The 11,700-nt window shown below is 37.4% G+C and overlaps 1 protein-coding gene across 1 annotated transcript; it reads right to left on the bottom strand.

The window, feature by feature from the left end:
* Positions 1 to 3: 3 nt before the first annotated feature.
* Positions 4 to 9,637, bottom strand: LOC116304110 (nucleolar protein 10). The gene is made up of 24 exons (XM_031713770.2): positions 9,516 to 9,637; positions 9,349 to 9,394; positions 8,451 to 8,549; positions 8,120 to 8,197; positions 7,825 to 7,862; positions 7,527 to 7,571; positions 6,875 to 6,966; positions 6,446 to 6,511; positions 6,294 to 6,354; positions 5,857 to 5,939; positions 5,443 to 5,521; positions 4,993 to 5,142; positions 4,315 to 4,381; positions 4,172 to 4,224; positions 3,617 to 3,695; positions 3,465 to 3,512; positions 3,278 to 3,357; positions 2,747 to 2,845; positions 2,520 to 2,600; positions 2,313 to 2,399; positions 1,711 to 1,827; positions 1,017 to 1,216; positions 560 to 662; positions 4 to 433 (listed from the first exon to the last, which is right to left on the bottom strand). Exons 1-24 carry the CDS (start codon positions 9,579 to 9,581, stop codon positions 296 to 298), a joined length of 2,055 nt encoding a protein of 684 aa, XP_031569630.2. The 5' UTR covers positions 9,582 to 9,637; the 3' UTR covers positions 4 to 295.
* Positions 9,638 to 11,700: the final 2,063 nt, after the last annotated feature.

Genomic DNA, 11,700 nt, shown 5'->3' with positions numbered 1-11,700 from the left:
AAATTATTTTCCTATTTAAATTCATGAGATTTTATTCGTTTGATAATAATTCAAGTTTAAGATCAATTGTTTAATTTTTGGGAACGTTTCCACGTAGAAGCTTGACATTTATCGTCTCCATTCCGATATCCATTTTTCCAGCGAAGCCAGGTTTTCCATCATCTATCTATCCTGACCAGAATTCTGGCTGTCCGAGTCTTTTCTGCGCCAGCAAAAAAGTTTTTTTCCATTATTAATGACTTGGAGCCAAGGACCTTCAAGGTATCATTGATTCTAAGAAAGGACGCAATCCATACTATTTGACTCTCTTTCCTCTCCAGAACACCGGCTTTTTCTTTTCTCCAGCCATCAGATTACCCGCCGAACGGCGTACTTTTTTCCTTTCTTCGCGATGTTCTTTGCGTTCCTTTTGTCGTTTGGTCTCTTCCACATCCTGTAGACATGAAAACAAAACGATATCAGTCTGGGAGTCGAAAGCCGAGTTCGATAATCGTTTTATTATTCGACCAAGTCCAAATTATTTTCGTGTTTTCACAAGTTTTTTACCAGGGGATCGTACCTTTTTCAATGAGAAAGTCATCTCCATTTCACCTACAGAAGACCCGGTAGTCTTGATTATTTTACTGTTGTTTTCCTTTCTCAAACGATCACCCAACGACACTCTGTAAACAAACAAAACTATTACTGGGTTGCCTGTGGCACGATAGTCTAAAAATACGTTTTGGTTTCTGATTTTGTTCTTGATATTTGAAACCTTAAATGCGCTCTAACGCCTCTCTTTACTGACATTTTCGAAATCTCTTTCAAAAGCTCATTTTTTGCAAGAAAATGAAATAGACAAACGCAGTTAATATATAGTGATACCTCAATGAAGTGGACACCCTTATTACACTGCCATGAAATATTCAACCCATATTTAATATTTAAAAAACCTCTATTCAGCGGACACCCTCTATTCAACTGGCACCAGCCAAGGATGTCCGCCTAATGGAGGTACCACCGTACTCCACAATCACCTGTTTTGAAGCGAGTTCGTAGAGGAGACCACAGAATGCATAGATTTGTATTCCGCAGCTTGTTTAAATTCGTAGAACTTGGGTTGTTTGGTGGTGGACGATTTCTTGGTGTTTTTCTTTAACTCCTTGCGCTGTTCTTCCCTCCACGTGTGCTCATCATCTGAACTAGATTCCTCTGAGCTGGGTCTTCCTTCGAGCTCCTATGTCAGATAGTCAAAAGTAAACAGAAATTAACCAAAGCACCAGCGTTTAGCTTGCGTTTTGAAGAAATTTTCTAGATTTCAATTATTTTCGATCTCTGTGAGGCTAACTTGTTTAGATTAGATCTAAATGTGTCCAATTAGCTCCGCAAGAGTCACGCGCATTTGCGCACGGAAAGTCGCTGAACTGCAATTGAGATATACATTTTGAATTTTTGCGCAAAAAGATTCATCGTGTAAACACGACCTTCAATGTTTCAGTCGGCAATCGCATGAAGTTCTCATCCAATGAAAAGCAGCGTTCCCTCATACCCTTGACCAGAAATCCTTAGATGCGTCTTGTTCGAGGAAAAGTTTCTACGTATAACATACATGTACAACTCTGTCGCCGGTAACGTTGCGCGCAGCTGTTGCACCGTTTTCGCAATAAATCGTTTTGGACTTCTTAAAAGGATTTATGCATGAAAATGCGGAACAAATTATGAATTACTCACCTCGACTTCATCGAACTGCGACAAAAGTTGCTGTTGTTTTTTGTCTTCGAGTTGTTTGCTTTTTTTGCTTTTTCTTTTATCGTGTTTTGACATGACAGGGTGGAGCAATTTGAACTCCTAAAATACCAAGAAAAATGGAAGTAAGATAGAATCTTTTTCATGATAATATAATAGATCTAAATAGCTCCATAAACGCATTCTGGTCTAGCTTGGGTACAAACAACACCATGTAAGGCCCCGTCCACACGTACCCGGAAATTTTTTTTTGCGGATACGGGTTGCGTCCACACGTGCCCGCAAATTTTTGTATCCGTATCCTCAAATTTTACGAAAACGGATACGTGTGGACGGTGAAAACGATTCAAATACGCTGCGTGTGGACGCAAACATTTTCGTATCCGCAAAAAATAATTTCCTGCATGATGAACAAAGGATTTTGTACCGAAGCTAGACCCCAATGCACCATGTTCGCTATCTCAGAAAAGGTCTATGAGAACGTTTGGGCGTAGAATAAAAACTGTGGGAAGAATTCTAAACTGCGAGCGAGGAGAAGTGCTGGAGAATCGCAAATATTGTTTTGAAGTTTCTTGTGTTTTTTTCACCTCGCTTTCTTGGTCGACTTGGAAGTCTGGATTCTTAAACATTGCAGCAAATCGATCATCACCCAGTGGATTGCTGACATCTGGTCCCTGAAGTCAAACACAGGTCAGTTATATTATATTTAAGCTTTGAATATACAGGGAAACACCCCTGGTAGAGCGGAAGCTGGGCACGATAAAAGAATGCTGTCGGATTGAAGCGAATTTTACCTTTTCATCTAATTTCTTGTCTTTCTTTGGCTTTTCTTCTAAGAGTTTCTCAGCGAGTGCTCTATTAATTCTGGGAAGTTTCTGAAAGACAAAGAAGCCCATATTCTATTAATTTTAAGTCTGGTACTTGATACCCTTCAAGCAGAGTCCCCTCTTTCTCTGCCTTCTCTAACTCTCCCTCAGCCAGCAAAACAAAATAGTCCCTGCTAGCAGGCCAGGGAAGGTACCTTGATGCGAACTCGGTTTTCACGTTCTTCGTCTATTTTTTCCTGTATTATTTTCTTGCGATATTCTTCGAATGCGAATGGTTCTGCAATGGTCTTTGCCTAAGAATGAAAATAGTTACAAAGAGTTTTAAATATTTTGAGAAACATGGAATTTTGAATGTTTGTTTTGTCATGCATAGTATTGCGTGTTGTTGATTTTCATGAAACTGAAAGGCAAAACAGACAGAAAGAGATCAACAGAGAGAGACTAATGGACGGACCAGTGGATGAACATACAGACACACAGATGGGTAGACATATGGTAAGAGGACAGACAGACGCACAGAGTACAGATGGAGGGCGGGGAGAGAGGACAGATGGACGGAGAGAGGATATATGGACAGACAGACAGATGGACAGATACACAGATGGAAAGAGGACAGATGGACGGACAGATGTGCAGACACACTGACAGAAAGGCAAAAATACAGATTACCAAAAAGAAAGGCAACTAAAAATGCTAATGTCCAAGATGGACAGACAGACAGTCACCTTTTGATACAGCCTAATGTCCATAAAATAGCCATGCATGTAAGCCCTTAGAAGATTGGTTCCTATCAAATGATTCAGTCCTGCAAGTAATACAAAAAAAGAAATTTAAGACAAGATAAAGAAATAATACTGATCAACTTGTCGACATTCCATTATACTGAGAATATAAATTTTGCTGTTTGCTTACCAAGTTTCTCCAAGTCATCTTTTGTGACAAATTTGTAATCATCGTAAACTGGAAAAGAAAAAAGATAAAAAATGGATTAGCATTGAGAGAAACAAGTGGAAAACTAGGGACTTGAGTGAGGACTAAATATCCCCACCCCTCCCCTCCCTTACCAGTAGGTTGTTGATCTTCTTCCAGTTCTTCGGTCAGGTTGTCCAGGAATGAGCACCATCGAGGTGCTGGGCCTAAAGACTAAAGAAAACGAAACCAAAGGAATTTTATCTGGGTTGTGTATGATAGCAGAAGGTAATCCCTGAGGGCTAGTTCTCACTAGCAATAGAATTGAAGTCTGGGTCGAAACCAGAGTCAAAGCAGTTCATAATGACATGGAAGTCAGAAAAATGAGTCATAATTTGAATAGGAAGGTGTCCTTTTTCTTGGCTTGCGCTTACTCTTATGTCGAGCAGTTTTCACTTGCTCAAGTCTCTTAATTCCAACTCCGATTCTGATGAAAGTAAAAACCATTCTTAATTAAGAGCCTTTCCTGAGATAGCGATCGCAAACATGGTGTATTGTGGTCTAGTTTGGGTACAAATATATTTTGTTCATCATGTCTTATATGGTGATGTTTATACCCAAGCTAGACCATAATGCATCCTGTTTATCGAACTCAGAAAAGGCCAGTAACATGTTTTAACATGTTACTGTAAGTATTTAAAAATACTTACTGGTATATAGTAGACAAGCATCTTTGGAGCCTCAGTTGCCATGAACAGAAGACCTACAAAAGAATCAGACAGTTGTTCATAGGTGTACATGTGGTTATTCTTGGGTAATCCAACAAAGAGGACAGCGGGTATGTTGTGCTTACCAGAATCAGGGAACACGCACAGGTCATTGATGTTGGTTTGAGGTTCAATGGATGTAAAAGGTTTACCCTAAACAATCAAATATATAAAAAATTATTACATAATTTTTATCACCATAATCATCACCATCATTATCACCATCATCACCATGACCATCAGCACCATCATCATCATCATCATGACCATGACCATCATCACCATCATTACCATCATCATCACTATTATTTTTCTCTTTCATCATCATCACCATTTGACAGTGATGATTGCATCATTACCAACATCATCAACATTAGTTGTCAGTCATTATCATTGTGCATCATAATCATCACCATCATTGTGCAAGTGTTTATATCATTGTTATAATAATCATCATTATAATCACCATCATCATCATCATCACCAACATTACCATTTTTCTCAGTATCATAAGTTATTATCCTGATCAATATACTTATCATAACCATGATCACCACCAATCATCATCATCGCAGCCTTCATCATTACCAGCCTCAATCAGCATTTTGAACACCATCATCATCAATGCAACAGCATCATTAACCTTCATTACAGTTACGCATTATCATCATGCATCATCACTTTCATTGCATTACATATCAACCAGTCTTCAACAACAACAACAAATTTACATCTTCTGGTTGTGTGTGATATGTTATCCCTACCGTTTCTCTGTCCCATATCTTGAGTATCTTGGAATCTGTAGACAACACCACGCCCAGCTTATCTTGGAATGACAAACTATTGATAGGCAGCCCATACTGGTGGTCCTTGACAAGTAATGGATGACTGGAGCGAAGATCATACAACAAAACCTACAGCAACACATATGCACAAATGATGAAACATGTCGTTGAAAGTAACGTTAGACTGAATAACATTCCTCATGCAATAAAAAAGAGATATTTCAAAAAAAGCAAATGATATCTTGAAATTGTTTGCATGGATTCTTGTATTAATATTTCAAATATATAAAAAAATATTTCTCTAATATAATTTTTGAAAAATTGATACAATGCCATCTGCAGCTAATGTAATGTGGTACCATGCTGACACAGTATGAGGTGACGCTGATTAACAGATATGGTGTAATAATAATAGGATGTAGTACTTACATGACCTGTTGCCGTGCCAACACCCATTGTCAATCCGTCACGATATTTAAGTGCCGTTACAGACGGTATGTAATCAGACCTTTTAACATAATATCATTAACATTATGTCAATATCCAAAGTGAACATAATTGTTTTGGCACAAATATTGAGATGTTGCACAAGTCATGAGAAGACACATGAATATGGATCCATATTCATGCGTCTTCTCATGTGCAACCCTAAAACAAAGAAATGATACTCTAGGAAAATATGAAATGTGGTCTTAATTAATTGGGAAAACTTTATGCCCAAACTAAAGAGGTCTTTTAGTCTTAGTAATGACATCTATCAGTCAGAGACTACAGTAATATATATTTCATGTTTAATTGTCATCACTTTAGTGCCTGTATGCAGTACGCAGTACACATATTTACCTGTCTTGTGTGATTCCACTCAAGCCAACATCTAGAACACCCACTCTGGACCGAGATCGAGGGTCCCAGCACTCAACACGACCCTGTAAAATCAAACAATTGGAATCCGTTTTGCTGTCTGCAGTTGACAAGTGGAAGCAGGGATGTTCAGCCAATCAAGGGTGGAGTAGCAGCAGTACATTTACCCCTCACCTCCGGAGTCTTAGGTTTGATTCCTGGACTCAGCAGGTCACATGTGAGTAGAGTTTGTTAGTTCTCTCCCTTGAATCAAGGGTATTTCTCTGGGTTGTCCAGTTTTCCTCCCTCTGCAAAACCCAACACACCAAATTCAAATTCAATTTTCAAGTTAGCTGGCTCTGACTTTGTTTAGCCATGAGATTTAAGACGGACCTTATGTCGTCCATAACAAAGATTGACCTTGACTTGATATCTCATACCTCTGTTGTTCCAGCAGCAAATAATTGGTGTACTGGGTTCATATCACAAACATTTATTCCTCTGAAAATAGAGAAAGTAAAATTAGTATCAAATAATTGGTGTACTCCATCACAAACTATAGCATCAACAACGATAACAACAGCTAACTTACGCTGCATCAGTTTTTAGAGGATTAAGGAACTTCCCCTGGTCAAGATTCAGTCTGTATATCTCTGGCCTGTATTGACAAACATCAGATAAGTTATATAAGGACGTCAATGATCTTGGCTTCATACAACCAATTCATTACTTTCATTACTTTGTGGGTGGCATGGGTGGTGCCGTCCTTCACCACTGTGAGTCAAATGGGTCAGGTCGCTAGTTTGAGCCCCACAGACACCACAAATAAATTGATTTGTTTGATGTGTCGTTCTCTCCCTTAACACAAGGGTTTTTGTCCAGGTTCTCTGGTATAAACACGTAAGTTGAGAGTTGTGTGTATAGAATATTGAATGTAGTAAGGAGATTATAAGATTATAGCTTTAAAGCCTACCATCTATAATTAATATTTTTTACTTTCAAGCAGGCATTTTACACTCACCCAGCACCAACCAAGTACAAGTCACATGATGGCTTGTGATAAGTCAAATCCCGACCAAACCTGGGTATTCTTGTTCTGTAATACCTGCCATACTGTAGGTGACATCAACATAATTATAATATGATTATAACCAAGTACGGTAAAAAGCCCAAGTACTATCTTGATTAATATTAGATTTTGAAAATCTTTTAAACTACATGTATGGATGATGGGGTAGTCGACTCATTAAAACCCTTGGATGTTATTCTTACAAATTTGCAAACAAATAGCCCTCTTCATCCTTGGGCATAAAAACAATTCAATCAGTGAGTTAGCTATGTCTGGACAGATCAGCCCAGAGATTATGTCAGGATTCAATAAAATTGGCTTTGATTATATCCTTTTACAGTATGCTCTACTACAGTAGTTTGCTTGTACTTTTGAAACAATATATTTCCTGATCTATTGATGGGTTTCAAGCATTCCCAAGAGCAGTTAAAAGACAAAAACATGTCAGCCATCTTGCTACTGTTAACAATGGACGCTAATGAGAAATCTTGGAGCCATTTAACACCGACACTCCCCTGAGGGGCTGCGAAACATTCTTTAAAATGGTCCATTTGTGGCTCTTCTTGGTTTGATTGCTAGGTAGTGCAGCAATAATAAGAGGTACCTGTACATGAAACTCCACATATCTGTCAGACTGTAAGAAAACCATCTAAAAGGAAAGCGATGGCTCATTTAGTATATGAAAAATGTAAACATGCAGGTATGGAAGTATCAGAATAAGTAGAATACTAAAATATATAATGATAGAATGCTCAAATTCTTGAACTGTGAAACAGTACTAAGTTTATTTAGCACTGAAAAGTACTAAATAGTGCAATGTCTATTTTCTTCTATTGTTTCACCACTGTCATTTTATAGCACTAAATAGTGACATACTGTAAATAATGTTTGAGCTCTATTACCTTGGAATAATCCTCTGATAAAATACAAAACTTGACAACTGAAAAAAGATAATGAAAATTAGCACTCTTATTGGTTACATCATCATCATCATGTATCATCATCATCATATATTATCATCATCATCATGCATTATCATCATCATCATCATGTATCATCATTATCATCGTCATCATGTATCATCATCATCGTCATCATCATCATCACCATCATCATGTATCATCATTATCATCGTCATCATCATGTATCATCATCATCATCAGTTTGTTAAGCAGGGATTTTGTATCTTGTACTCACCATCAGAATCTAAACATCTTTCAAATTTCATTGATAATTGACTTGTCTCAAAGCATCTAACTCTGGGTTTGTAAACTCCTGTTTGAAGACAAAAGCATATGGGTTTACCACTGCAGTTTTGACTTAGATCAGGTTATAGAGGGCAAGAACGATAAAAACTTTTCAGTTTTTTAAAGAGTCGGAGGAAAAACAGATATGTATTATATGCAAGGAGCACATATACTCTACTACTAAACAAAGCCAAACAACCACAGATAAATCCTTGTTCCTTTGAATCTTGAAACGATATTTGTTTATTGTTTATTGATTGTTAGTCAATAGATTATTTTACCAGTAGCCATGATATACTCCTTGTCTGAAGAAACCTGTATGTTGGTAGAAGCTGTTGGCATCTCAAACTCTTGGATGAGTTCAATACGTCTACGAATATCTGTAGAATGTTCAAAATAGCAGGATTTTAGACATAAGAAAGAATAGTTTATTTCACAGTTCCTTATGCCATCTTCAAAGGTAACTCTGCCTATCCATTGAAGCGAGGATGGCCGTGACCTTGCAATGTTAGAGACCTTTTTTAACACCTTGGATGATTATTTATACGTCTCTATCACTGCTGTTCCCACTTCAAATGCACAGGCATGGTTAACTTTCAAGAACTGTGAAGGGGTGAAGGGGACTATTATTAGAGGGATTTTACTTGGCAAAAGAGAAAATAGTAATTTTCCATTTTTTGTTTTGGTTTTACTTTGACTGTAAATGGGTAAAATAAGTAACTTAACTTAAATATGTCACTTTTTAAAAGTTAAGGTATTGGAATTTCATTAATGGCTAAAAGAATTCAACTCTTACATAAAATACATTGATGATTATTTAAGACGTGGCCGACATGTCGATGCGCACGACAAATCGGAAATCATCCAACATGGCCGCTACAACTTCATGTGTATTATCAAGTATAAGTTTATATATAATGTAAAAAGTTCAGGAGTAATTCTCTTTTATATGCGTGTTATTTAATAGCATTCACTTTAATAATATTTCAATTAAGATAACTGCACTTGAAGCCTTTTTTATTTTTATTTTTCTCGATAAGACTTCGTGACCACGTGCAAACATATCAGCACGTGAGAATGTTTGCGTTTATTTACAACAGAAAACACGCGACAAATGCACAAAGAAGCAGCCGTATTCATTGTTTTGTGGTTCGTAAAGAATGTCTTTGTGTAGCTTACCGATATCATTCTTCTGTAGCGTTCTTCTTTTTCGTTCTGAAAGCCACTGGAACAGTCAAAGTTAAAGCAGTCAAAGTTAAACAAAGTTAAGCTTGAATTTAATTCTGCTGACTTCGAAATAAGTGTCAAGACAAAGATATGTTCAAGTTTCAACTCAACTCACATACCTCTGGTAATGATTTTCCAGCAGAAAGATTATAGATTTTTACGTTATTTGGCTGTGAAACCTGCATTGTGTTGAATGTCTTTAAAAGAAAGATTTTCAAGCTTCGTTGTCCGCCATATTGGATTCTATTAGTTTCTAGGCTATTATCGATCGAAAGTAACCACAGGCAGACCAGTCATAAAACTGTCATCAACCCGCAAGTCGTCGGAGAGGTGTCGGTAAGTAGTCGTTGAGGTGTCGGTAAGTAATCGGAATGCAAACTGGGACCCAACCTAATTTTGATTATGTAAGGTAACGTGTCTTCGAACAAAAACTTCACTGAAAGAGGAAGGGATCGACGAAAGGATCCCATTACAGTGATTTATTTGGCGTCCTAATCTTACCTATGTGGCGTCCTTTTCACCTAGGTGACTATATAAGTAAATTTATTTGGGCAATTTTTTGAGTTGCAAATGTTCAGACTAGGATCAATATGTTGATTGTGATTGCTCCCTTTATTGCCCACTTGCTTTGCTGTAGAGGTTTTGCGCCATCATGCGTTCACGGCCATCATACAGCTTGGGCTGCCTTTGATTAGATGAAACAAGAAAATCACTTTATTCTCTTGGGAATTGATTTCTTATTTTGATATAAAATGATTGTATTGTCCTGTCATCTAACATGGCTGTCGTCACGTGATGCATTGTGAAAAACCTCTATTCAAAAGTTACACATTTTTTGTTTTAAGGGACAGGTCATAATCAGTACTACCAGGGGATGGGGATATATATGTTTTTTATTATATAGATATCGATGAAATACCAGGTTTTCTCTAGTGTCGAAAACTTGATATCTTTCACCAGTGGAAGATACCATATCTTTCACACGTGAAGATATCGCTGTTGAATGAGCTTGCTATTTTAATAAAGAATTTTTGAGCTTTTGTTTTATTTAAGTTTCATCAATATCTATATAATAAACAGATAACATTACATGGCCGCTTGGAGATACGAATTTTATTTTCCCATGTTCAATTTACATATCTCACTCAAAGATAAAATTCATATCTCCGAGCACCTATGTAGAGTTCATTCAGTCAAACTTTTGAATAGTTAGATAAATGTATCTAACTTAGATAACTATTTAGTTGACGTCACCTAAAATAGTAAAAGCTCGCCAAATAACGGTCATGCTAATCCGGGGGGTTGTTTTACCAGAGAATGAGTAAATAGACATTCATTTGTACCATAGTTTCTCCCCCTGATCTCAGTAGCTGTTTACTCGTAGTTTCAAATTTAGTTGACGTCACCTAAAATAGTAACTAACTTATCTAATTTAGGTGACGTACACTATTCAACAGTTTGACTGAATGCACTCTAATATCCTCTTTATACAACTCAGGGTGTGGGCATCGGGTACATATTGACAGGTACCAAAGGGGGATCGCTCAGTATCAACACTAATTAATAACAGGAATCCATAAAAAATACCGTCGCTAGGGGAGAACAGTTAATCTTTCACACAAGCATCCTCTGACCCACTATGAGATAAATAATAATAATTTAAAAAATTTTTTTTTTAATTTAGCAATAGACCACCTATTCATTCTCACTTCACCTCACGTGACCTTCACTGGAGCTAGTTGTGATTGGTTGGTCTGTCTATGCTGTGATTGGCTGTAACACCGGGCAAAGTTAATGGCAAAGTAAAGAGAAGAATCTGGACTCTGAATGAGATACTAACGCCCTTCCCTTTCTTACAGGATGTCAACAAGACCAGACTTCCCAACAACACAGAGAACCAGCATCAACAAAGAACTGTAGCCATACCACCTAACATAGAAGGCATTATTAAAGCGGAGCCCTAAGATCTGCAACAATTGCAGAAATGACTAATGCGCCCAAAACGACCTCCCCTCCCTAGTTCCCAACTCCACCCCCCCCCCCCAGAAAAAAAGCTTTAATAACGTCTATTGAAGATAATTGAACAAAAGGGTATTATTGTCCAAAAAGCATGAACTCTAGACCATGTTTTTGATCGATTTTAGGTCATTTTCACACCTTTTGAAAAAGCATGAATCTCGAAAAATGGGTGTTTTTGGCCTAAAAGCATGGACTATAGCCCATGGTTTTGATCGATTTTGGGTCATTTTCACACCTTTTAAAAAAACATGAATTATTAATGAATGTCGAAAAATGGGTGTTTTT

Source organism: Actinia tenebrosa, unplaced genomic scaffold (genome assembly GCF_029948245.1).
Source record: "Actinia tenebrosa isolate PJP-AT-01 unplaced genomic scaffold, QUT_ActTen_1.0 PGA_scaffold1__47_contigs__length_23844297, whole genome shotgun sequence".
Taxonomy (NCBI): Eukaryota; Metazoa; Cnidaria; class Anthozoa; order Actiniaria; family Actiniidae; genus Actinia; species Actinia tenebrosa.
The sequence above is the reverse complement of the archived record's forward strand: the minus strand, read 5'-3'. Positions and strand labels throughout refer to the sequence as shown.